Raw genomic sequence first — 26600 nt, 5'->3', positions numbered from 1 at the left:
ATTACCCTCAGTTTTTTGTTCATTGTGCTATTTATGGCAGTGGGTTTGTCTTTTGAGCCTTACCTAAAAAAGGCACTATGGGGGTGGCAAGAGCCTTGGCCAGTATTCCAAAGCCTAAGGGTGACAAGTGCAAGCCATCTCTAGCGAAGCGGTGTGGCTTGTCGAGCATGTCATCCCAGGCAGACAGACACTGGATTACCTTTGAATGACACCAGAAACTTAACCAATTGTTGAAATTGATAATTTTTTCTTTATACTGTGGTATCATTCTTGGTGAGGGCAGGATGCTACTCAGGGTCAGGGTCATACCGGCCTGCATTATGTGATCAGAGAGCTCTTCCATGTCTCTTTTCATGTAGTCCAGGGAGGTATGGCTCAGGTCATTCACACCAACATGGACAATGACAGAGTCATATTTGTACTTGTTCTGGAGTGACCTGAGTGCTTGTGTTATGTGGCGGATTCTGGCACCCGATAGGCAGCTAACAGTAACCTTCTCCTTATTCAGCCTAGTGATGGGATGTCACTGTGCATGACTATAGAGTCACCTATTACTAGTATGATGGGTATGTTATTTTGCCTTAAGGGCTGTGATTGCATGGCACACTGGTTTGTGAAGTATGTGTTTCATGGTTTATGTTGGGGGGTGGAGGTTGCTTGGATGTCTGCTTCGAAGGTCTTTGTTGCTTTTGCAGATTTTTATTTAGAGCCTGCGAGTATGTTTTCATGTATTTATGTGTGTTTTTTGCCGGTGCTGGTTTAATGGGTCTGTGTGAGACTGATGGTGTGATGCAGGTATTTCCCTTCTCCTCTTGACTGTCTGATTTAGTCTTGGGTTGAGAGAGCTTAGCCTCCAGTTTGGCTGTATAATTGCATCTCTTGCATGCATTAGTGTTTGGAGGTAGGGGGAGAGGGTTGTCTGTGTACATGAGGCAGTTGTAACATTGCCTCACAATGCCCAGATTCACCAGTTGGACTGGAGAGCACACCTGAAACTGCCCTTTGGACATGCCTGGTAGGTACAGTGAACTGTTTTACTGAATGGCTGGTAAGGTAGAATAGAGAGCCTTGTCCTTCTGTACAGTATAGGGAGGTCTAGTGCTAAGCTTTATAAGTGCTTGCTATGAGTTTTGAGCAAGTGTTGGGCTGAGAAATGAATGGCTTGAGTGCTTAAGTTGAAAGTTTGTCTAGTTCCAAGGGAAAAATTGAAGAGGAGACTTTGTGGAGCTGGGAATAGTTATACCCTAGCTAACCGGTACACAAAACCGGGCAAATGAGGTTTTTATAGCATGGAAATGAAAGAGATAGTAATTAGCCCAAAATGGCCAATAAACTACTAATTTCTGGGCTAAAACCAGTCCTCCAGGGACAGATAGGCTGCTCAAAGCTCCCCTCTCTCACAGGTGAACAGAGAAACTTCCTTCCATCCAAGTAAGGTATGGGCAAACACAGAGATTTGTAACACAGCCCTGAATTCAGCACTAACCTGAAAACTGGACTATACTAGCTTAGAAAGGTGGGAAACAAGTATATATATATATATATATATATATATATATATATATATATATATATTTCAGAAAATAAAGCAGAGTCAATCAAAAAACACTTTAAATGCACAGAAAAGGATACTTATTGTTATATATCTCAGATCAGAGTTGTAGTCAATGCCCCTAGTTATAAAGTAGGAAGAAACACAAATACAGTAAATGCAAATGAATAAAGTGCAATTTTTTATATATATCAAACAATAGAAAACGAACACAATGATTTAAACAAGTTACCCAATTAACCAGAAAAAAGCTCAAAACAGAGTCCTGTTCCAGCAGTCTTCAATCAGACAAGTTCTAACTGCACACTCCTGCTACTAGGGTGCAGGGGAACCTTCTCCAAAAAAAGATGGCCTGGATCAATGCTCATGTTATACAAACAAAGCTAGATTCAGCAGGCCTGAATCTGGTCTATGATACAGCAACAAGGCACACCAATTTCAAAAAGAAACAGTTCAAATAAGCAGCCACAATAAGCCTGTGACCAGAAATTCCCAGCTCGGAAGGGCAGAATCCAACCTCTCCTCCCACAAGAGTGCAGACCACAAACATTCTTAATGTAGAATAATTGGCCTGAAGCCCAAGTGCTTAAACCAGAACTAATACACTTTTAAAGTCTTTGGGTTCCGGGGGGAGTATGGTTGCAAAGCTGAAACTTAAAGGAATTGACGGAAGGGCACCACCAGGAGTGGAGCTTGCGGCTTAATTTGACCCAACATGGGAAACCTCACCCGGCCCGGACACGGAAAGGATTGACAGATTGATAGCTCTTTCTCGATTCTGTGGGTGGTGGTGCATGGCCGTTCTTAGTTGGTGGAGCGATTTGTCTGGTTAATTCCGATAACGAACGAGACTCCGCCATGCTAACTAGTTATGCGGCCCCGTGTGGTCGTCTCCAACTTCTTAGAGGGACAAGTGGCTTTCAGCCACACGAGATTGAGCAATAACAGGTCTGTGATGCCCTTAGAGATTTTACTATCTGGTGGTCTGCTGGTGCAAGGAGTCCATTCCTTTTTGGTTTCGTACAGTGGTTTTGTTTTGATTTTTGGTTTTTTACACTTTTAGAATAGCAGACACTGAGCCTTCAATCAGCAATTCCCTGCTTATAAGAATGTAAGCTACCTGTCCTGCCACAACATTGCAGACCACAAACCTTCTTAATGTAAAACACCCGGTATGAAGCCAAGTGCTTAAACCAAAAGACTTAGAATCACAGTTACAATTTAATCAGGCTGCTACCAATAAGTAATAAATGCAGCAGAATAAATAAAATTGAGTACTTTTAAGAAGAGGCAAAAGCAAAATAAAGTAGGAGGAAACACAAATACATTAAAAGCAGATGAATAAAGTGCAATTTTTTTTTTGTTATTAAAATGCAAGGAGAGAGGAAGGAAGAACCTAAGTGGGTTGGCCTTCTCAGATCTTCTCTTCATATTAAGTAGAGTGAACACTAGACTCAGAATATGATCTCACTGTACTCAGTTAAGTGAGCAAATCAGATGGACTAAGGAGGATTGTTCAAATACAGACTTACAGGAGGGGTGGGCAATTCCAGAGCCACCAACACTAACACCAAAACAAGAACACAGAGGGCTGGTGGGTAACTAACTGCAGAGCACACTATTCAGTGAAACACACAATTAGGTAACAGAAAAAATGAAATACAGTACTTTTAAAACTGCAAGTTTGTACTTAACATCAGCTTCTAATGCAGGTGATTGTAGCCAAACAAGTCTTTCAGAAGTTGAGCATAAAATGAATTCTCAAACTTTGTGGCTAGCACTTAAAGTACAGAGGAAGCCTTCTAGGCTAACAGTTAAATATCAGATAACAAAGAAGTGAGAAGACCACCACCCCCTCTTATAGTAGAGAGACACACAGCACACTATTCAGTGAAACACACAATTAGGTAACAGAAAAAAATGAAACACAGTACTTTTAAAACTGCAAGTGTGTACTTAACTTCAGCTTCTAATGCAGGTGATTATAGCCAATAAAGTCTCTCAGAAGTTGAGCATAAAATGAATTCACAAACTTTGTGGCTAGCACTTAAAGTACAGAGAATGCTGTTTTCTGGGCTTTGGAGAGTAAGCTCTTTACTTGTTCATCTGTGATTACAGGGGCTTTGCAATCTTCCGGTATGGAGATGGGCCCTTTGGGGGTGGGGGTAAAGTTTGCACTGAACCTGTCTGCCAGGATGTTGGAAATATCAATTGATTCAGTAAATATAGTGCCATTGTGGTGTAGCTCAGAGCAGATCTGAGTGTTGCCATTGAGATTCTTGACATAGCTGTAAATGCTTTGTGGTTGAATCCATGGTGATTCTATTTTCATAACTGGCTTTGGAGGATTTTATGAGGAATCTCAGCTTCTTATTGAGCTGACCAGGGAGTCCTGCAATCAAAGGATTTTACTCTTTTTTGCAACAGTTTTTTCCTTCTGTTGTAGAGTTTGTTTATGGCAGGGGACCACCAGATTGGCTTCCTTTTTTTGGAGGATAGCATCTTAGTTCTGTTGGGGATGGCACACTCCATGCACTTGTGTATGTGCTTATACACTGCATTTGTATATGATTCAGCAGTCATGCCTCTATTTTCCGTCTGTATGGGTGTTGTGAAGTTAGCCACATCTGTTTTAAGAAGCATGAAGTTGGCTTTGGAGAAGTTTTTTATGGTGGTTTCCTTAATGGGGGGTGGGGGCAGGATATGGGTGTCTAGGGTGACTAGCTTGTGGTCGGATCTGACCAGCAAGGAGTTGACCTCTGGCATGGAGCATCTGTTACCCATATTGGTAATGACCAGGTCCAGGATGTTGCTGCTCCTGGTGGGGGTATGGACAAGCTGATCCAGGGCATTGAAATTGATGAATTCCAGAAAACATTGAGCAAATGAGTTAGTACATGAGTAGTTTTCCCAGCTGATGGTGGGGTAGTTGAAATCTCCCGATATTAGGGTATTGGGCTATACCTTAATATTATCCAGTATATCAAGAAACATGGAGTGGGCATCCTGGGGCATGGCAGGGGATCTGTAATGAGCTACAACCTGAATTGCAGTCTTGCCCATTGTTAATTGTACTTGGATAATTTTGGATGCCTTATGTTGAGCAACTAGCCTGGAGGTGTGGATACCCTTTATGAATCTGGACACACATCCTCCTTTAGTGTTTCATTCCAGGTTAGGTGGCCGAAAGGTGTGGTAAGAATTGTAGCCTGGTAATGCAGGGGTGCTCTCTCGAGCCTTAAACCAGGTCTCTGTCACTGCACAGATGTCACTGTTTTCCATCTTAAGGAGTGCCTCGAGTATTCCTATTAACCCAAAAACACAGATTTGGAACAGTTGCCTAGCAAAAAGAATACATGCATATATGGAACCATAGTGGGCATTATGATGTCCAACTAGGTCAGTAGAAACTATCTCAAATTGTGCAAGAACCTGGTTACCAGTCTCACCTAATACTTAGTGCAATATTCACCATGACTGTAACTTATAGGCCATCTAGGGCAGTAGCAATGCAGTAAAATATCTCTTCTTTCAGTGCAATGCATGCAGATTCATAAATTAACCATAGTGCAATTTTCTAAGATCTATAGTGTAATACTCTAATGTTCACATTGCAACACTCATATGTCTCTTTCTGTGCAAGGATTAGTGCAATGTCTTAACCAAGTACCTGTGCAATACTAAAGTCTTATGCAAGTAAGTATTCAGTTCAAAAAGTGTTAAAATGTGTTTTTAATTGTGTGCAATATTAGCCTGTCTACTTGCATGTCTGTGATGTAATAGCTAGGTGTTATATGTGTAAATGTCTTTGAAAATAGTCTATATGTTGTCTGCACATTGAGTCTGGAGACACAGAATTTCATTCAGTTTTTGCACTTGTGTGATTTCTGAATGACAATAAAGTTTACTTTGACTTTGACTTTTTTCCCAAAGTTTTTACTTCCAGCTGTTTCTGCCTCTAACTTGCTTGTCTTCTGATTAAACTCAAATTTTTCAGAAAGTTCATACAAGTGCCTGACAAAAGCTTCAACAGACTCTCATTTAGATTGACATCATCTGTGAAAGATGCCCTTTCATGAATAATATTTCTTTTTAGCAGAAAATATTCATCAAGCTTATTTATTGCTGACTCATATATAATACTCAGGTCCTCAGAAAATGAAACTGAACTATAAATGGCTTCCACTTCTTAGCCCTTAACATAAAGTGTTTAGCTGGATTTCTTTTTCATTATCAAGTCTGGCTGCAACTTGGGAATGTTTCAACCTCTGACTCCAGGTTCCAAATCCCTCAGGTCTCTGAGTTGGGTTCTCTCCTTTTTAGCATCTACTTCTCGGACATCAATGCCAATGTCAAGGGCCTCTGGCTGACCAACTGTTTAGATGACTGGAAACTAAGAGCAGTCTTAGAATTCCCCCTAAGACATTAACATCCCACAGGAAGAACTACCACAAACAAATAACCGTTGCCAAAACTATGGCTAAAAACCCACTGCTAGGAATGCCTTTTGGGAAGTCAGCCACTTTTGGAAATTACCTCATCAATAAACCCTAACAGTAGAACCAGTGGTCAGGGATTTGAATAAGTATTTAAACAGTAACCTGTTTTTTGACCTACACCTGTCTAAAGTAGTAAAGAAATTATTGTGTTACTTGACTTATAAACAAGGGCATGGCATCTTGGTCCAAGGGAGTCATTGTTCCACTGCATTCTGCCTCATTCATGAATATCATTAAGTACAATGGCCCCTTTGGTATGTATCTGACCAGGCACATTCAATGACTGGAATGTCCACTAAGGTTCATCACAAAAAGATTACAAGGCATAAACAGCATGTCCTATGCAGATTGCCTCAAAATCCAATCTTTATATTCTGTTTCCTACAGACTGTTGAAAGGTGATCTATGCCAGGTATTTCAGGCATCCATTCTTTATATTCTGTTCCCTACAGACTGTTGAAAGGTCATCTATGCCGCGTATATAAGGTATACTTAGATACCATTCTGATGGACCTTTTGCATATCCTAGAGTCAAGAGATATTTTCCCAGATGTACATTGATGCTGTTTTCACACAGTGATACCTACTACCTGTTAATCTTAAACTCAAAATCAGTGTTATATACACCCGTCTATGCTTGTTTCTTTCATACTATCACTTCTATATGTATTTTTTCCCAATGCATCTACTATGTATTGTCTTTTATATATTATGCTTTTATTGTATTTGTTAAAAATATATGTATTGGAGCTTTTCTCCAGGTCTCCACTGAAAATGGACTTCTGGCTCAGCTGGAATAATCCGGTTAACAAATGCCAAATAAATAAATAAATAAATGTCCTGAAAATGAATAGCATCAGAATTACTCAGTCATGTGTCATAAATAAGACAATTTGGAAGGAGAAGTATGTGTCTTGGAGAATTCCCCTCTTCCCATCCATGTGAAGTAGTGTTCTTTCCTAGCCCTATTCAAGACAAACCTGGACCAGTGGATGGGAAGCTGGAATACACAATAGGTCTAGCACATGTATCTCTAATGGACAAAGGCAACCTATAAATCTTGTCTTAGCTGGAGTATACCACTTAAAATGGTAATAATGGTTTTCAAGCAGGTGGTTGATAAGTTGGACACAGATGCATTTTTCCAGTATTTTAGAGAGGGGTGAGAGAATTGCTATGGGCTGAGAGCTTGTGGTATCTGTGTTGGTGCCACCTTTGTCTAAGGGGAGAATGTATGCTATTTTTCCAGATGTCTGGGACTAGGGATTCTTTAATTAGTCTGTTAATGAGTATGCTGATGGGATAAGCTATAAAGTTTGCAGCTATCTGCAGAAAGTGTGGGGGTAGATTTCAGAGGCCAGAATACAGGGTTTTAGCTTAAGTGAAAGTTTTTTTTTTTTATTGTGGCAGTGGGTAGGGGGAAGAATTTTAGGTTGGAGTCGAGGGTAGTATTGTTCTCTAGCATGATTCCATCATCCGCTGTCTTGGTGGTCATATGTCGGGTCACTTTCGGATGATCAAGAGACCTGATGATCAAACCCGAGAAGACTGAATCTTGCAACACTGAACCATTCCTACACTGAAAGCCAGTATTTTTTTGTGTTGGATATTTACCATTTTTCCAATGTGGAGCAATCCTGGCTGCTGAATGATGACTGAAGACATGATGGCAGTTTAACTGATGGTTTATTGTACACCCGACATAGCTGCTTCTGCATGCAGCATCTTCATCTTACTTGTAACACATGCTCATTACAATTAGGTTAATACTGCCCTCCCCCAACCTGGAATCTTACTTAAACTACAGTGGCTGATAAGGTACTTACAACAAAGTACCACACACTGTTCTACACTAGGGGTGGTATATATATATATAATAGGCAGGAGGTATAGGGGTATAACCCCCCAGAAGGGCGGTGCAGGGGGACTTGTAAAAACATTGTCTTTCATGATTCCAGGTTCCATAGGATAAGCCAGTTTTATGTTCTGAGATTCGGTCTCTTGGATTCAGTCATATGGTCTTTTGATCATATAACATGGATCCTATTTGTCATATGTTATATTATGTCGCAGAAAGACTGTGTTGCCCAGAAGGCTAATCTTGTATAATTCCTGGTTCAGTCCCCTGCCCAAACTGTATAACCTTCACAGATATTCCTGATAGACAGAATGAAGTTACCTGTATACACGGACTGTCAGTGAAGCCTTTGCTTATATCTTAAAATATAATGGACACTAAGTGCTACATTCCGTTATGAGTGTAAGATTCCTTATTCTGGTTTGAGAAACAGTTTAACTGGCTTTTCTGTTTAACTCAAATCAAGTATGAAAACCAGCAATAGCCTGATCCACCCTGCAAGGTTACTGAGAGTTTACTACCATATGAAACCTCACCAGTGATTTGAACTGGTATGTAGTATGACACCATCATTGGAAGGCCTTATTGGTGTAAGAGGCATACAGTTGGTGAAGAGCACTAAGTAGCTGTTTTCTGTGATCCGGGGGTCCAGGGGTCCAGGGTGTGATTCTTTAAGATCACATCGCCTAACTGTGTGACTCTCAGCAAGTTCCTTAACCAGCCAGAGCACCTGCATTGAGCCTGAAAAAGGTCTGTGTAGATCAGTGCCCAACTAGTTAACAAATAAAAATAAAACTTCTACTGTTGCTACTACATATAGCAATAATAATAATAATAATAATAATAATAATAATAATACAGTAATAGTGAATAATGGACACTGATGTACAGACACCAGAGAAGAGAAAAGAATGGGGTAAGAGGTATACACATTCTAAACAGAATGCCGATATATCAGATCCTACTATTTCTACTCACGTACTACTCTTTTTTGTTTGCAGCTTGGATCATCATTGGACATCTTTCTTCAAACAGTGAAAATTTCAAAATGCTTGCTAATTTTACTAAATTTATTAACAACGGAGTACTGCAGTATACATGACTGCTCATGTTCATTATGTCAAAGTAAATCTAAAACCATGCAGATTACATTCTTTTAACAATTAAGAATGTAAGTTCATCCTTTAAAAATATTTAAAAAGAAGTTTTTGAATGCTTAAATGCTTCTGGATTATCTTTTAATGAAAATAAAACTAAAGCTTTAATTCTTAATAGCAAAAATATTATTATTCACTTCATAGGTTGATAGGATGATACTAGACTATTGGCCTGGAGGCCCTTATTAGCCTAGGCAAGAATTTCACCCATGTTCCCCCAAAGTCTCCACCTGTTTCCATAGTCCAGAAGGTGGGATCACAGAGGACACTTAACATCAAATATTATTGGGATAATAAACAAATAAGATACCTTGGATTTATTTTACTTTCTAACCTGGAGGAAATAAGAAATGACAATTATAATACTTGCATTGATAATATTTGTAATTTAATAAGTGAATGGAATAATATATTCTTCACATTTGAGGATAGATTAGTTATTATAAAAATGTTTTTCTTACCAAAATTCGTATACTTCTGCAGTGTACATCTCTTTTTTTACATAAAGATCAATATAAAAGAGTTACTAAAATCCTATTAATTTTATGGTATCCAAAATAGAGTGCCATATGCTCACCATATAGGAGTTTAGAAAGTCAAAGTCGAGATTTACCACAAAAGGTGAATGTGCAGATCAGTAGGATTCCAAGTGAATGAGCAGATCAGTGGGATTCTACCTGCCCCTTAAGGGTTAAGGGTCAGGACAGAATGCCAGCTTTTAGAAATCATTTTATTGTATATGACCAGTCATGGCTTTTATCCTATTACAAGCTTGAACAGTGGGCCCCACTCCCATTGTTTTAGTGGGTATAACAGCTCATGCTGTTTGACTGTAGTACTTATATCAGAAAAAGCCATTTCCAGAATAAATGAATGTTACAGCCAACTCCTTTTTGCTTTGACCTTGGGGTCATTCATCAGAGACTGATCTCAGAATTTCTATAGGTTCATAGATTAGTATTAGGCTAACTACCCTTTTGAGCCATTTTAAGCCTAGTCAATTATCCCTTGTGAGACTTAAACCCTGCACCTTGTGTTTTTAAGGCAAACACCTAAACCATTAGGCCACACTCCCAACCCCCACTTTCTTAACCTATAGCTAGGTATTAACAAATTATATAGGTACAGGTAAGTGCATTTACTGAAAAAAATTCTTGATTAAAGTCATTTGTTGATTTGCTAAATTATTCCTATTTACTTTATGAGAATTTTGTTTCTATCTGTGAGAAGGGTGGCACATATAGTTTTAAGTTAGTGTGCTACAGTTTGTAAATCAGCAATTCGTAGAGGTGATATTGTCACCATAACTGAATACTATGAATATAAATGGATTGCACAACTTAATGCTGTGAATGAACTAGGTTTAAGTGAATGTTGTTCTTTAAAACCTGTTTTAAGGCTACATGGTTTGCATCACTGATTGAATGATTAGTTTACTAATGAATTATTCATTATATACATCTGTTTGTTGGGATGTCTATACACCTGATTAAGTGTTTTTTGAACATGAAAGCTTGTACTGCTATTTATTAAAAAGTTTAAGCCTTGTTTTATCTGTTTTTATGTCAATTGTGAATGATAACAGAGATTTGTTAGGTACTAGAGCCAACCCGAAACATGTTATTTCTGTGAGGATGAAAATCGTTTAGTACAAATAGTAGCAAATGAAGGTGTGGTCAATGTGGAGATAGGGGACATACAGCAGAAATCTGTAAGCCTTTTTGTAAAAAATGTAAAGAATTTGAACACGGCTGATTTGACTTCCCCATATTAGAAAATGAAGACGTTTTTTGAAGAGGAAAGTTCATAAGAAAGGCAAATAGCAGATGTTACTACAGAACATGTTGAAAGAGACATGGTACAGGGATGGGAATGCTGATAAAAGGTTAAACAACAAAGAGGTAGTTAGAGAAGAAATAGTTCAAAGTAATGTTATTAATACACAGGAAGAGAAAAGATTTGCTGTTTTATTAAGTGAAGAAGAAAAGCTCGAGAAATGTAAACAGGGGAAGAACAGCAACAAGACAGTGGAAAATCAGTCAGTGGGAGACTTAGGAGAAGTGAAAGGAAAATAAGACCTGGAAGTAAAATACTTACAAAAAGGGCAAAGATAATAACAGCATTATATGTGAATAGATGTAACAAAAAAGAAATAAAATGAAAAAAATACAGGCAGTATGAAGGCAAAGTGTTTGGTTGGTAGGAAATGAAATGTGTTTTTGGAATAGAAACACTTATAAAAACGAAGAAGTAAGAATTTTAGCTGTAACAATAGGAGTACCAAGAAGGGCAATTATATGTGATATTAGAATGAGACAAAAACATACAAGATTGATAGCAATTTATGCATATACTATGATGAAAGGGAGAAAACAGTTTTTTGAAGACATTAAAAATTTTATGTTAGTGAATATGTCACTAGTAATGGCAGGAGATTTTAACTGCAAACTGAGAAAAGAAAATGGATAATACCACATGATATTAAGATGTTAAAGGAAGCGGTAAAATGGATATTTAAAAGTAGAAAAGGAGAGATAATGGACACATAAAGGGAATTTTTAAGTCTAAAATGGATTATATACTTTAAATACAAGGAAGAAATGACAGATGGAGTACAGATGTCAGAGTTTTAGCTTATAGAACAGTGTGAGCTAGAATAGGGGATGGCAGTGAAATAAAGGAGGGACACACAGATGTCCTCCTCACCAGGCTGGACAAGGAGAAGGTCACATTCAGGTGCCAGGAAAAGTCAAATCACACATGCACTCAAGTCACTCAACAATAATTTCTCTGTCATAATACATGTTTGGGTGAATGACTTGAGACATATCTCTGGACTATATAAAGAGAGACATGACTAAACCCTCAGATTGTGTCCCAGGTAAGTATGTCCCTACCCCTAAGCAGCATTCTACCTTTACCCAGTATGATGCTACAACATAACAAAAATTGACTGACTTCAACAATTGGCTTAGCTTCTGGTGTCAATCCACGGGATCCAGTATCTGTTTGCCTGGGAAGATATGGTTGACAAGAGATGGTCTTCACCTGTCTCCTCTGGGCTGTCAGATACTGACAAAGGCTCTTGCCTTCCCATAGTGCTTTAGGTTCATAGGTAAGTACTAGGCTATCTGCCCAAGGGCATCTATAAGCCTAGCCAGAATGTGTTGGCATTCACCACCCCCTTAGATTAGTTCCCTGTACCTTGGTCTAGCAGAGCCATTAGCCCCCTGTGCCTCTGTCCAGCAGAGCCACTCCAGTGATCCCCGGGGTAAATTTTCTGTTTCCCATCCACCCATCAAGGTTTCTCTTGAAGAGTGTTAGTGAGGGGCTCTGCCTAATGTAGATTGGATTCCTGTTCCAAAGCATGGGGAATCTCTGGGACAGGAATCTATCCCTCCAGCACGTCCTATTTATCATTGTGGTGAGGTTTACATCCCTAGAGCATGTGGCTCTTGGGGATTTGCTTTTTTTTAGGTGGAGCATGTCCATCAATTTTGGTTTGGACATGGCCTTGTATGTCAGGCAGAGATAACTTCTGAGTAAGCGGTATGCAACCGAGTACAGCTGGCATTTCTTCAGTTGGGCTGCATAGGGCATATGTTTGAGGCCAGTAATTCTCTTGGTGAGGTACTTCTGTGGTCTTTCCAGCTGTTGCAGGTGTCTTGTAAGGTACATCCCAAATGGCACGTTGTACTCTATGATGGGTCTGATGAGTGAAGAGTAGAGAGGAACAATAATTTCTTTTGTTCTAGATGCAAACCCTTTTGTGATTAGGTGGGCCACATAGAAGGATTTTCTAACCACCTTGGCAATATGATTATCAAAGGAGAGATTACTATCTACTTGGGTCCCCAGATCCCTTATTACATTTTCTGTATTTAGGGGACTACCACGTATGTGGTAGTTCATGGGTACTTTGTTTATTTCAAAGGGGATGACTATGCACTTTTTGGCATTTAGCTTGAGGCCATGATTTTGACACCAGGTATCTGTCTCAGTGAGACCCTTCTGGAGGATGTCTGTATCAGCTGGAGAGTTAATTATGGCCCCCAGTTTGCAGTCATCTGCGAACTTGGTCAGCCATAGTCCTCCTGTGCTTGCCTGTAAATACCTAACAGGAGGGGTCCCAGGACTGAGCTTGTAACTGGGTTAGAGTCAGACCTATAACCTGCAGCTCTCAACATGTGGGTTCTATCCATGAGTCAATTGGCAACCCATCTCGTGACGTAGGGGTTTATGTTCAGGTTGCTTGTCTATAATACCCGAATGGGGAATGGTGTTGAAAGCCTTTGCGAGGTCTAGGTAGGCTGTGTTGACCTCCTTTCTTTCATCTAAAGCTTTGGTAACTGTCTCAAAGAAGTCCACCAGGTTTAGAAGGCATGATCTGCCCTTACCAAAGCCAAACTGGGTAGGGTCCAATGTTTGAAGGTTCCCAATGTCTCTGTTAATGAATTCCATGATGATGCACTCCATAGCCTTGCAGACCAGGCTAGTCAGGCTTATAGGGTGATAGTTTCTGGGGTCTGTTGTGGCTCCACCTTTTTAGGTAATGTCAAAACAACAGAATTTCCAATGTAAAAAAATCCACTCGAGATAAACTCAAGGTTATACTGCTTAATGCTAGGAACCTAAACAGGAAACTGCACTCCCTGGAAGCACTCCTCACCTTGGAAGATGCTGATATCTGTGCAGTCACTGAGACATGGTTCAAGGCCACAGACAGTGCCCCAGCTGTGCAAGGCTAGAATTCCTTCCACACATTCAAACCCCAAAATGAGTGTGAAAGAACCAAAGGGGGGAGGTGTACCCATCTTCATTAAAGCCAAATACACCTTGAAACTGGTTAGACAGTTATTCTCTTGAGTTACTCCAGGTCCATCTAACTACAGTGTAGGTAAAGTACCCTACCAAATCATCTGCTAGCTACAGATTCTCAAACATGAACAAAAAGAAGCACATTGCCTACCTGGACTTGCTAGAGTCACTCACTATACAGCCAAACACTTTGGTTGTGGATGATTTCAACTATCCTTCCAATGACTAGCCCTGAGGTTTCTGGACTTTGTAAATACAAATGCCCTGGAACAGCTAGTCTGCACCCCTTAAATGTCCTAAACTTAGTATTCACCAATATGGAAGGTCACTGCAGTACCCTCTGTGCTTTGCCCTCCCTAGTAAGTTCAGACAAAAATTTGTCTCATTTAGAGTAATGATTAGACCTGACACCCCTCACAGGAGCAAAAAAAACTGAAACATTTCTCCAAAGCAAACTACAGCATAATGGGCCCAACTATGTGTCCAACTTATAGAGGATGGTACCTCTCATACTGAACCTGAGGAAATTGCCAACCTGTTAGCTGACAGATTTGGGGCAAACTTCACCCCCCTGTCCCTACCAGCCATACACCAAAGCATACCTGACACCAGTTATCTTACCTAGTATCTCCAAAGAGCAGGTCTTAGCCGTGCTCTCTAAGGCCAAAAGCATAGCCTCTATGGGATCAGATAACATACCAGGCTGCCTACTAAACAATTTAAAACAAGACCTTGGCACATTCTTTAACCTCAGCCTGAGAACTGGCTTTGTTCCAGCAGAGTGGAGAACATCAACAATAATCAACTTGAAGAAAGGGGATCCATCAACTGATCCTAGAAACTATAGACCCATAAGCCTAACCAGCCTTATCTGCAAGGCCATGGAAAGAATCATCATGGACATTATCAGCAAGTACATAGGTGACCTTCAAACTCTTGACTTGACCCAGTTTTGCTTTGTTAAGGGTAGACCGTGTTTATTGAACCTGCTGGACTTCTTCCAGAATGTTGCTAAAGTCCTGGATGAAGGCAAAAAAGTATATACTGCCTATCTTGACTTAGCTAAGGCTTTTGACATAATCCCCCACTCAGGTATCATTGAGAAACTCTCCCAGCTGAGGATTAATCCATACATCACTAGATAGTTAGCCAAATGCCTCACTGACAGAACACATACTATCATAGTGAGGGATTCCACCTCTACCAGTAGACCAGTTACCAGTGGTGTACCACAAGGATCTGTGCTGGGCTCTCTACTGTTTGGAATCTATTTCATGGAAGTCCAGGTGAAAGTAGATAGCCCTTGACTTACCAAGTCTGCTGATGATTGCAAACTGGGTGCAATCACCGAGTCCCCAAATGAAGTTAATATATTATAAAAAGGGCTGACACAGACAAATGATTGGTGCCAAAGGCACGGACTGAAACTAAATGCAAAAAAAGTGCAATATTTTCCTAATTGGCAAATTGGAAGTCCCTGCAAATTACAATATTGACAGCACTCCCCTAAGGTCAAACCCAGTGGTGTGAAATTTGGCAACACAGGTTGATAGCAATCTCAACTTCAATTACCATGTGTCCACAGTGGTAAGGAAAGCCTTCAATATTGCACATCTCATAAGTAAGGGCATCACATCCAGGACTAAGGGTGTTATAACTCCTCTGTACTCAACTCTCATCAGACCACTAATACAGTACAATGCTCCCTTTTGCATCTACCTCAACAGATACTTACAGCAGCTGGAGAGACCACAGATATTTCTTGAAAAAAAATTCTGGGCCTCTAAAACATAACCTACATGGAAAAACTGAAAGCCCTATCTCTGCACAATATATCCTACAAGCTGCTAATAGGTGACTTGTGCTGTACTACAGAGCAGTCTCTGACCCTGCCCTAATGGAAATGCTGCATATATTGACATCAAATGGGACAAGAGTCACTCACTCCAGGGATCTCAGAAAATGCTGGAGAGACAGATATACCTCACGGATATTGCTGCTTCTCTGGAATAACCTCTGAATTCATGTGAAGCAGAGCTCCTCAATAACCCAATTCAAGTGCAACCTAGACAATTGGATAGGAGACTGGGTTGGGAGGGTGGCCTAATGGTTAAGGTGTTTGCCTTACAAACACAAGGTGCAGGGTTTGAGTCTCACAAGGGATAATTGGCTAGGCTTAAAATTGCTCGCAAGGGCAGTTAGCTTAGTACTAATCTATGAACCTATGAACTATAAATTCATGCTAGGGGTGACACCTTTGTTGCTCATGGACAGGGTCAGTCAGTGCTGATCATAGACTTGCTCTGCGAATAACGACCATCTAACCAAGGTCAATTATGGAACATGGTTATAACATGGCTATACTTGTAAACACAGTAGGGCCATTAGCCTGGTAACCTCCTATGAACCTATGGTTAAGGTGTTTAACTTGCAGACACAAGGAACAGTGTTTAATTCTCACATGGTGTAACTGGCGAGCTTTAAAATGGGCCACCAGGGCAGTTAGCCTAGTCGTACCTTATGTTTTGGGGGTTAGGAGGGTGGCCTAATGGGTAAGGTGTTTACCTTACAAACACAAGGTGCAGGGTTTGAGTCTCACAAGGGATAAGTGGCTAGGCTTAAAATGACTCACAAGAGCAGTTAGCCTAGTACTATGAATCTATAACTTGTGGAAAGGGCTAAAGAGAGTAACTGCAGAGTTTAAAAAGGGGGAAAGATGAAATGATAAGAGATAGAGCTATATTATGGAAAGGTCATATGACAATGAGAGGAGTTTATAAAAATAGGATAAAGGAGTAGGTAGTGAATAAGCAGATGTATAAAAAATATTTAGAAGTGTAAAGAAGAATAAAAAAGAAATTTTACAGAAATATGAAAAAAGCAATAGAAAAAGAAGTGGCAAAAAAGTTTAATAACAAGGTGTATGAAAAGAACAGAGAAAAAAGTGAAATGATATTACATAGGCATATATTGTTTCTTAAAGGAAAGAAAGAGGAGGTTTTCTCCTTATTTAGGAAAATAAATAAAAATGAGAGAAGAAATGGATGTTATCTTAGATGAGAAAGGAGACATAATATACAAACAAAAAGTTATTATGGAAGTGGAAGAGAATGGTGTAGAGATAATTCATAGAAAATAGGAACTGGATGAAAAAGAAGAAGGAAAACTAAATAAAAATCTGAAAAAAATGTAAGGATTGTTTTTAGAAAATAATATTACAATAGAAGAACCAGAGAAGGTGATCAAAGAAAGTAAGAATGAACTAGTGCCAGGACTGGACTTTACAAGTTATGAGTATTATAAAGAAATGATTAAAGTTTTTTTTAATATTAAATAAATGGATGAAGTAAAGTATACTGGAAGAAGACATGTGGTGGAGTGATAAAGCTAATAAGGAAAAGATGAAAGAAAATATAAAACAATTTGGAGGCATATAACACCAGGAAATGCTGACCACAAATTATTTATAAAAATGCTACAAAAAAGGATAAAGTACTGTATGAGGTAGTAGGAGACCCGGACTATGTTATAAAAGGAAGAAAGGTGAAAGAAATGTTAATAATAGAGAAGGAATTGGTAGAGATGATTCTGAAAAAAAAAATAGATAAGTCTGATAGCATGTGACATAAATATAGCCTTTGATAAAGTAAGCCATGAAGAACTGAATTTAGATGCATATGGCATAGGAAAAAAGATACTGATGTAATAAAGAATGTTATGAAAATGCATAGGTACAAGTTAGGATAAATGGATGGATGGGAAAACAAGTAAAAATTAAGAGAGGAGTAAAAGAGGGATGCCCAATAAGTATGCAGTTATTTGTATTAGTAATGAATGCAGTAGTACAGACATGCATGCAATAAATGAGGGAGATGTAATGTGAGCTGGAAGTAAATGTTATATTACAAATCTATATGACATACACAGATGATTTAGTTCTAATATTAAAAAATGAGAAATGAATATGTGAGGTTATAATAAGGACTGAAAAGCTGTTAAAAAAGCTGGCCTGGAGTTAAACAAAATGAAGTGTAATGAATTTGGTGAGATAAAAAAATGGAGTATATTTTTACAAAATGGGAAACAAAGATTCTTTTCAGTGACATTTTGTGAAGATAAAAGTAAAATACGTCAATGGAGTGAGAGAGAGAGATGCTGGAACTAATAAAGACATATTAGCTTGGTGAAAAAATATCTGTTATTGTTGTTTGTCTTTCGGCTTTTCCTGGTAAGGGGTCACCACAGTGGAACTCTGGTCCGCTAATGATTGGCAGTAGATTTTTACGAAACGCTGAGGTGCCAGCTCGATGCGTAACATTCAACGAAGGCACGCCCATTTACGCACATATGTCTTTTGAATGCTACCCAACCGCGGGGAGGACATGCAGACTCCACACAGAAGGCACTCCCAAGCCCAGCCAAGAATCGAATGGGAGAACCTCTTGCTGTGAGGTAACAACACTACCGCCGTACCACCGCGGCATTGTGATTTCAGAAAATATATATTAGTAAAAAGTAACATATTTAGGGAGAATATATATCCCTCTCAAATGGACAGAAATAATTATTACACATGCTTAACTTAATTTGGGACAAAAGGCTGAACTTGTGAGAAGAGGAATAATTTATAATAAAAAAAGAAGAAGGTGGTTTGAATTAAAACAATCCAGTGGTACAATTAGCATCTGTACATATATTTTATATAATGAGAAAGGTAAAAGAAAGACAAAAGGGAATGAAAGGTAAGATTTTATATGAAAATATAAAAATGTATGGAAAGAAAACAACAGGGAAGAGAAAAGAAAAGTTAATAAGAACAGAATGGAAGAAACAGAATCTGAAAATAAAATTAAATTATAAAAGTTAAAACTGTAGATAATGGGGAAAATGACATAATGCAATTTTAGAAGCATTGTTGTTGTATCCATGAAATAAATTAAAAGAAGATGGAAAAATAGGTAATAGAAGACAGACCAAAAAGGTCTGAATTTCTCACGAAGCAGAGGATATTTTCTGAAGAGTTTTATTAGACAAATTACTGGTGAAAGGTAATATGAAATATAAGATGGTGGAGGAAAAAAAATGTGTTGACTATAGTGAAGAAGAAATAAAACAATGTTTTTGGATTGCAAAAGGAATAAAGAATTTTAGGGAAAGTTTTAAAAATAAATAGAGATGAGAAGTATTTAAATGTATAAATATGAATATAATATTATAGGTTGCAACAGATCCCCACCATGCCCCAAGATTCTCACTACACCTTTCTAAACATACTTGAAAATATTAAGATACAACCAAACACCCTAATTCTGGGTGATTTCAACTACCCTGCCATTAACTGGGAAAACTACTCGGGTACCAACTCCTTTTCCCAACGGTTCTTGGAATTCATAAATTCCAACGCCCTGGATGAACAAATCCATTGTCCCACCAGGGGCTCCAATATCCTAGACCTGGTCATTACCAACATGGGGCATAGATGCTCCCCATCAGTGGTCACCCCCTCATTGGTCAGGTCTGACCATAAGCAAATCACCCTTGACATCCACATCCCACCCCCACCCCCCAGTAAGGAAACCTCCTTAAAAAACTTCTCCAAAGCCAACTTCATGCTACTGAAGTCAAAAGTGACAAACTTCATGACACCCATGCAGATGGGGATCTGAAAGTTCGACTGCAGAATCCTACACTAAGGCACTGTACGAGCATATCCACTTGTGCATGAATCGTGCCATCCCAAATCGAACCAAGATGCTCTCCTCCAAAAAACGGAAGCCAATCTGGTGGTCCCCTGCTATAAACAAACTATACAACAGAAGGAAGAAACTGTTGCAGAAAAGAGGAAAATCCCAGGATGCAAATAAACTCCCTCACCAGCCTCAGTAAGAAGCTGAGATCCCTCATAAAATCCTCAAAAGCTAGTTACGAAAATAAAATTGCCAAAGATTCCAAAGACAACCACAAGGCATTCTATAGTTATGTCAAGAATCTAAATGGCAATGCTCAGATCTGCTCTGAGCTTCAACAGAATGGCATTAAATATACTGATCCCAAGGATATAGCCAATATCCTGGCAGATCGATTTAGTGCCAGCTTCACCCCCCTCACCACCTAAATGGCCCATCTCAATACCAAAAGAGTGCCAAATTCTGGTAATCATGGCCACAGGTAGAAACCACACTCTCCAAAGCTCAGAATACAGCATCCATGGGACCAGATGACATCCCAGACTGTGTATTACATGAACTACAAAATGAACTGGCACCTCACCTAAGTGCCATGTTTAATCATAGCCTCACCTCAGGCTTCATGCCCACTGAGTGGCGCACAGCTACAGTTATCCCACTCCACAAGGGGGATCCACCTTGGATCCCGGGAACTACCATCTCATCAGCCTGATGAGCCTGATCTGCAAGGGCATGGAATTCATTATCATGGAGCTTATAAACAAAGACATTGGCAACCTTCAAACACTGGACCCCAACCCGTTTGGGCTTGTGAAGGGCCAATCTTGTCTCCTGAACCTGATTGACTTCTTCGAATCAGTCTCCAGAGCTGTTGACAAGGGTAAGGTGGTCCACACAGCCTATCTGGACTTTGCCAAGGCCTTCAACACCATCCTCCACTCTGGAATCATAGATAAACTTACTAAGCTGGGCATAAACCCCTACATCACTCGATGGGTTGCCAACTGGTTTTCTGACAGAACCCAGACTGTAAAAGTAGCCGACTCCAAATCCATCTCCAGACAAGTGACAAGTGGAGTACCTCAGGGTTCAGTCCTGGGACCACTTTTGTTTGGCATCTACTTCTCTGAAGTACAGGCCAACACTAAGGGACTCTGGCTAACAAAGTTCGCAGATGACTGCAAACTGGGAGCCATTATTGAATCCCCAAATGATGTGGATATTCTACAAAAGGGCCTTACAGAAACAGATGCCTGGTGCCAGAGCCATGGGCTCAAGCTTAATGCCAAGAAATGTATAGTCCCCTTTGGAAAAAAACATGTACCCATGAATTACCACATTGGTGGCAGTACACTAAACATCAAAAGTGTGATGAGAGACTTAGGGACACAGGTGGACAGTGGTCTCACTTTCGATAACCACATCACCACAACAGTTAGGAAATCCTTCTATGTGGCACATCTCATCACTAAGGGCTTTTCATCCAGATAAAAGGAGGTCATTGTCCCACTGTACTCATCCCTCATTAGATCCATTATAGAGTAAAATGCCCCAGTTGGTATATATCTCACAAGACATCTGCAACAACTGGAAAGGCCACAGAAATACCTCACTAAAAGAATCACAAGCCTAAAGCAGATGCCATATGCTGACCATCTAAAAAAAACTCCAGCTATACTCTGTGGCATATCGTCTCCTCAGAGGCAATCTCTGCTTAACATACAAGGCCATGTCAAACCCTAAGCTACTGGACATGCTCCACTTAAAGAAATCCCAATCCCTCAGAGCCACACGCTCCAGGGATCTAAATCTTGTCATCACAATGAACAAAACATGCTGGAGGGATAGGTTCCCGACTCAGAGACTCCCCATACTCTGGAATAAACTGCCCATACATGTCAAGCAGAGTGCCTCCTTGGCCCTTTTCAAAAGGAACCTTGATGTTTGGATTCACCCTGGGGATTATGTCAGTCGCCCTGCTAGACAGGGGTCCAGAGAAGTAAATATTGTGGGAAGAAATATCCAGGGAATTGCTATGTCTAGGCTTGTATAGGCCCTAGGGCTGATAGCCTAGTACCAACCTATGAACCTATGAACCTATGATAAAGTAAAGAGATATGATATTGAGAAATAGGATAAAGTAATGTTTAGGACAATATTTGGGTGTTGTGAAAAAAATATTGAGAATATTACAAAACTTAATATTGTGGCATCTGGAGGTATGGATGATATAGTCCTGGAAAAGATGGTAAATAAAGAAGATGCAGGGGAGTCCCATAAAATGTGGTGGTACAGTGCAGTGGAGAAGTTTTTCAGTGAAGTGACTGAAGGGAAAATGGAGTTCGAAGTACAAAAGAAGAAGTAGAATGTTGAAGAAGGAAACGGGGTATGTCTGGTTAATTGAGTAATCTGTTTTAAGGGCATGTCCTGTGTTGGGCTACATAAGAAAGCTGTAGTGAAGATTGACAGGGAAAAAAGAGGGCATATGCTGCTGTTGTCATAGGAGATATAAATCAGAAACAGTCTGGGAGTGTAGCAGAAGTATGATGGAGGAATCCAGCTGGAGAAGAGAACTTGTGGAAAGGATCTATGCTGAGGATAAACTCAAAGGAAGAACAGCAAATAATCAGGAACTGTATTTTACACAACGTATTTGTATTTATTTATCTATTTATTTAATTATCATTTGTTTACCAGAAAAGTCCAACAGGGCAACAGCGCCCCTCTTTAGTCCAGGGTGAAATGTTCCAGAATATAAAATACAGTTAACATTTACAATATTTCACTAAGTTAATCAAATGCATAATACAAACTCAAAAGGAATACAGTAGTTAAGTAAACCTTATCTATATATATATATATATATATATATATATATATATATATATATATATATATATATATACCCATAGGAGTTACAGCATTATTGACTTACAATAACATACTAAGTGATGGAGGGTGGGGTTAGAAGAAATATTTTTTTCACCTAGGTAAGAAATAGTAGGAGAGAGAGAAATTGAATGAAGAGGAAGAAGTTATTAGTGGAAAGTAATGAGGAATTGGGAAGTGTCAATAGATGAACTAATGTCAGAATAACTGGATTTCAGTGAGTTTAGAGAGCTAGGTAGGGTAAGCAGACTAAAATAGCATGATGTATAACATGATTATATCAGAGGGGTATTCCAAGATAAATAAAGATAAATGTAGTGTAAGCTACTGTAGTTTATAAAATGGGTCTGTGGATATGTTTATCCAGGGGTTGGTGGTGCTTTAGTAATCTCATTGTTTATCATAATGATTCATTTCTATTTCAGTTATACATATATGTATGTGTGTGCTTGCATGTGTGGATGCACATTTTTCCTTAGGCTTTGCAATAATGTATTTTAAGGAATTAAGTCATATAGGCTTGGAGTTTTTTTGTAAAGTGACATTTGAGGCATTTTCTTTAGCAGAAAAGTTTATGAATGAATGTAAAACAAGTAAAGACTTTCTGACATTCCTTGAAAGGACTGTACTTTTCAAATTTTAAGTGTACATTTAAAAAGGAAATTAGTAGTACAATTTGAAATACTGAAATAGAAGATTTTTTTAAAATGTTTGCCATGGCATACATGATATAAAGAAGGTTGTGGATGAAAGAAAAATATGGAAAGTAAAGACGGGGATTTTATGACATTAAAAACAGAACATAATTTACAAAATGTCTGGAATGTGATGATAATTGATGGAAATAAATGGAGTGTTAAATGCTTTTTTGTGGGGATTTATCTCATTTAATTCAAGAATGTCCAAAAAGAATATTTGGCCATTAAAGGGAGTTTGGTCACTCAAGGACAAATTGTAAGCCTTACTGTATAAAGTACAGAAGTGAAGTCATTTTTTTCTTTGTTTGCCTGACTATCAATTAATGAAGACAGAGTTTAGGAAGAATAAAATGGCATTATGAAGTTCAGGAAATTGAACAAAATGAACAAAATGAAAGGGAAAAATTAACAAAGAAAGGGGATGTGGTGAAAAATAAAGAAACATATAAATTAAAAAGTGAAAACTCATGGTGGGTGGAGGGAAGGACGTGTCTACACAAAATAAAAAAAAATGGGTTGGGAGGGTGGCTTAATGACTAAGGTGTTTGCCTTACAAACACAAGGTGCAGGGTCTGAGTCTCACAAGAGATAATTGTCTAGGCTTAAAATGACTCACAAGGGCAGTTAGCTTAGTACTAAACTATGAACCTATGAACCTAATAAGTTTGAGGTATTGGAAACTGAGGATGAATAAAAGAGTGACAAAAGTTGGGATCAGAAAATTAGGCAGAAGATTCAATAGGATGAAGGGTAAAAAGAAAAAAAAGGAAACAAAAAGATGGAATAAAAATACAAAAATGGGAAAGGTTAATGAACATGAATTGTATCAAAAATGATGTGAAAGAGATGATGATGATGATGATGGTGTAGAAAGGTGGATGCAGATGTAATTTGTTTACTTGATATAAGATATGCATAAAAGAAAATATGGATAGATTTTTAAAATTATTTGGGAAAGAAAGATGTTCTGGATGATAGATGGGGTTTTGTTTTCAGGAACTGTTACATTAAAAATTAAGAAATTAATATTCTAGACATAACAGTGGTGAAAGCAGGAAGATTAATAATATGTGATATAAGAAAATAGTTCAAACTTTTAAGATTAATAATGATTTATGATTATATGAATATAAATGAAAAGAAAAGATGATATGAAGAGTTAAGAAATATGTTATTGTGAATATGTCTGCTATTATTTGGATGTACAACTGGTAAAGGACAATTTCAACAACAATTTTTGTTCTTCCATTTTTAGGAAAAACCACCTACTGCAATTCCTTCTTGCATTTTTCAAGTTGTCACCCTTGGAAACAGAAGAGGTCGATCGTGAAGGGACAACTAGTGAGGGCAGCCCATATGTGCAGCACCGATGAAGCCTTCAAAAAAGAATGTGCCTTACTTAAAGACTTCTTCTTAAACATAGGATACCCGGTAGACTTGGTCATTGATTTGACTGTGGAAGTCTCCTCTAAACGCTTGGAGGGTTTTCTTACACCTCTTCTCTCCTCTAGATCTCCCCCCTCGCCAAGTGGAAGACCATTAGACACATTGGATCCATTGCCTTTGGACCCATCTTGTGGGCAGGATACTATTGTCGTGGACACCAATAAGGACCCTGACTTCTCGGCCAGTTTTATTACTGCCTTCAACACAAATTCAAGGTATATTTGTTCCATTATGAGGAAGAACTGTTTTTTTATCATGAATTCGGGGCTACACGATAGGCTAGGTTTATCTCCTATCTTCACGTATAGGAGGGGTAATAACCTTAAAGATATTTTACAGAGAAATACGAAATGTGATCACTTGACGAGAATAAAGGGCACATCTACTTGTGGGTGTTGCAAATGGTGCAGATACCTGCGAGTAGGTAACTCTTTCATCATTGGGGAGAGGAAATATTTCATCAATCACAAAATTAATTGTAAAACGAAGGCCATAGTATACGTAGCTTTTTGCCAATGCTGCGCAGCTTTTTATGTTGGTAAAACGGATAGACGCTTCTGTGACCATATATACCAACACATCTACGCTATCAACAATAAGAAAAGCGACAACGCATTGTCAAAACATATTCTTAACAGCGGCCACAGCTTTCTGTTTATGGGCATTGACCATATCAGCATGGATATCAGAGGTGGCCCACAATCTCTCATTGTTGAGACCCGTGAGCTCGAATGGCAACTCCAACTGGACGCCTTTTCATTTCCTGGGCTAAACGAAAACTGTAATATTGCTGCTATTCTTAAATATAAGAGCTACCTTAGATAATACTTTTTTACTCTTAGTGGCGTACCAACCTATCCCATTGGTCAACTCCAAGGACAGTGAATAATGTTGCATATATTGCTTTGCTAGGGTTAAGCCCATTGAATGTTCTATTCCATCTATAGTTTAAAGTAATAGCAACTTTAACATATTGATTTCCTTTGATGTGTAGCTTTTTTCATATTGCTTGCTCCTGTTGGTGACCCGATGCAGTAGTACATTTAGTTGCTCTTGTTTATTGATATTTACTATATACAACTTTTTAGCTTCACATTTCATTTAGAATGTTTTATTCTTTTATATAAGTTTTACAGGGCATACTATGTATTTGTTTTCACCCGCTCTCCTTGTTATTGTTGCCCTTTTAAGTTTCATCGTTGCCCCTTTAAGCAACATTGTGGCGCTTGTGGTGATGTCGTCAACAAGCGCCAGTTACTTTGTTTTAAATGCATTTGGTTTTAATCCTTTCAACTGCTGATGAAGCTTCTGGCTTTCTGGAAGCGAAAACGCTGTTTTGGTCTTGAAATAAATTGCGTTTCTTTTCTTTTACATCGTTCTGGCTGCAGTGGTGTTCCGTTTTTGTTTTCAATGAACCTATGAACCTAATAAGTTTGAGGTATTGGAAACTGAGGATGAATAAAAGAGTGACAAAAGTTGGGATCAGAAAATTAGGCAGAAGATTCAATAGGATGAAGGGTAAAAAGAAAAAATAGGAAACAAAAAGATGGAATAAAAATACAAAAAATGGGAAAGGTTAATGAACATGAATTGTATCAAAAATGATGTGAAAGAGATGATGATGATGATGATGATGTAGAAAGGTGGATGCAGATGTAATTTGTTTACTTGATATAAGATATGCATAAAGGAAAAAATGGATAGATTTTTAAAATTATTTGGGAAAGAAAGATGTTCTGGATGATAGATGGGGTTTTGTTTTCAGGAACTGTTACATTAAAAATTAAGAAATTAATATTCTAGACATAACAGTGGTGAAAGCAGGAAGATTAATAATATGTGATATAAGAAAATAGTTCAAACTTTTAAGATTAATAATGATTTATGATTATATGAATATAAATGAAAAGAAAAGATGATATGAAGAGTTAAGAAATATGTTATTGTGAATATGTCTGCTATTATTTGTGAAGACTTTAGTTATAACCTAAGGAAA

At 38.6% G+C, this 26600-nt stretch overlaps 1 protein-coding gene across 1 annotated transcript in view; it reads left to right on the top strand.

The window, feature by feature from the left end:
• The window catches only part of LOC122794786, a 79059-nt gene extending 53421 nt beyond the window's left edge, over positions 1 to 25638 (top strand). The window contains exon 2 of the mRNA XM_044063407.1: positions 24414 to 25638. Within this exon, the coding sequence (XP_043919342.1) occupies positions 24515 to 25429 (915 nt within the window). The 5' untranslated portion in view covers positions 24414 to 24514 and the 3' untranslated portion in view covers positions 25430 to 25638. The remainder of the gene's footprint in view (positions 1 to 24413) is intronic.
• Positions 25639 to 26600: the final 962 nt, after the last annotated feature.

This window comes from Protopterus annectens, chromosome 2.part1 (assembly GCF_019279795.1).
Source record: "Protopterus annectens isolate FY-2018-M chromosome 2.part1, PAN1.0, whole genome shotgun sequence".
In the NCBI taxonomy this organism is placed as follows: Eukaryota; Metazoa; Chordata; order Ceratodontiformes; family Protopteridae; genus Protopterus; species Protopterus annectens.
Note: the sequence above shows the minus strand (reverse complement) of the source record. Positions and strands in the feature narration are given on the sequence as shown.